Source organism: Rhagoletis pomonella, unplaced genomic scaffold (assembly GCF_013731165.1).
Source record: "Rhagoletis pomonella isolate Grant_MI unplaced genomic scaffold, Rhpom_1.0 Rhpom_scaffold_00003, whole genome shotgun sequence".
Taxonomy (NCBI): Eukaryota; Metazoa; Arthropoda; class Insecta; order Diptera; family Tephritidae; genus Rhagoletis; species Rhagoletis pomonella.
In genome coordinates, this window is record NW_023458557.1 from 30,705,256 (window position 1) to 30,706,641 (window position 1,386).

Genomic DNA, 1,386 nt, shown 5'->3' on the forward strand with positions numbered 1-1,386 from the left:
CAAGCACGCTAGAGCCACACCAAACACCTTAATAAGGTGCCAGTCGGAGGAGCAGCACCGATACCGCGTGCCGGCAAGCCCCACCACTAACCACAAGCCCCTAGCACCGTGGGACAACCGTCAGCATCAGCCACAAACAAGGTAAGTGTTCCTCAGCATAAGTGGTGATAATGAGCGTTTCTCCAGGTTTCATAAGACTTTTCTTGCTCTAAGTTACTCCATTCTGCTCCAGCTTTCTGTTATGTGAATGAATTAGCTTGGAGCAAGAAACCACGCTTACCTTGCAATTGGCAAATTAAGCAACATGCGACTGGGGTACAGTTTGGATAGTAGTGCATAGTAATGATTTTTGTGGTGCTGGGTGCAGACGCGCTGCCCGGATCTAGGGAGGCTTTAGCATACGCGTGTAGCAAAAGAACTAACTTAAATTTAAATCAAAAATTTCAATTTCCGAGCAATAGGTTACTAGGCTGCAATTTAGTTGGGTATCCCCAGAGTTCCGCATTAAGGTAGCCAGGGAACAGGAGGGGCAGTTCTACTGATTGCAAATATATAGTCCTAGCTGCCGGAGCCTTGTAGGTTTTTTTTAAGTTATGTGTTGTTAAATTTATTAATAAATTCGGTTTGAAGTGGGCGCCTTTTGGTAAAATTCGACGGTGCAAAAATACTCGGAATGGCCTAAGATTTTATTCTAACAAAAAGAAAAAAAAAAATTTTGACGGAATTCCGGTTGTGCGGGGGGAAATGTTCGGTCATTTGTGTAAGGATTATTTTCGCAAAGAAAATAATTAAATTTGTGTTAGGCCATCAGCAGTATTTTTACGCCAAAATCCACCTCCAAATTTACAGAAGGAATGCATATTTCAAACCGCAATCTTTTTTTTGATTAAAGTGCAAACCTCTGACTAGGCGTAGATGTTGAAGTTTCCTTGGTCCGGATCGCGTGGTTGGACACGATAACCCAAAATCATTTTACAAATAAACGAACCACCGTACGCAAACTGTTTTACTTATGCATTTTCCTACAAACAAAAATTTTATAAAATGAAACTGTAGTAGTTTTATCTTAGGTGGATGGTTCTTGTCACAAATACTTAGTTTTGAGCTTATATTTATGTATATATATATATTTATTTTTTTTGCAGCGCCACATCTTTGTTTGAAAATCCAACAGCGCTCAACACACAACAACAGTGCGCAACACCACCAACAACAGCGTGTAACACCAGCAAGAACAGCGCGCAACACCAACAACAGCAGCGCGCAACAACAATAACAACCAGCGCAGCTACCATAGCGTGCAACACCTTCAACAGCGCGCAACACCAGCAACAACAGTGCGCAACACCAGCAATAACAACACCCGCCACAGCAGCGGGGACAACA

The 1,386-nt window shown here is 42.4% G+C and overlaps 1 protein-coding gene across 1 annotated transcript in view; it reads right to left on the reverse strand.

Moving 5' to 3' along the window:
* Nucleotides 1-338, reverse strand: part of LOC118736171 (integumentary mucin C.1-like) — a 32,514-nt gene extending 32,176 nt beyond the window's left edge. The window contains exon 1 of the mRNA XM_036466266.1: nt 281-338. Coding sequence (XP_036322159.1) covers nt 281-338 — 58 coding nt within the window. The remainder of the gene's footprint in view (nt 1-280) is intronic.
* Between the last annotated feature and the right edge of the window lie 1,048 nt (nt 339-1,386).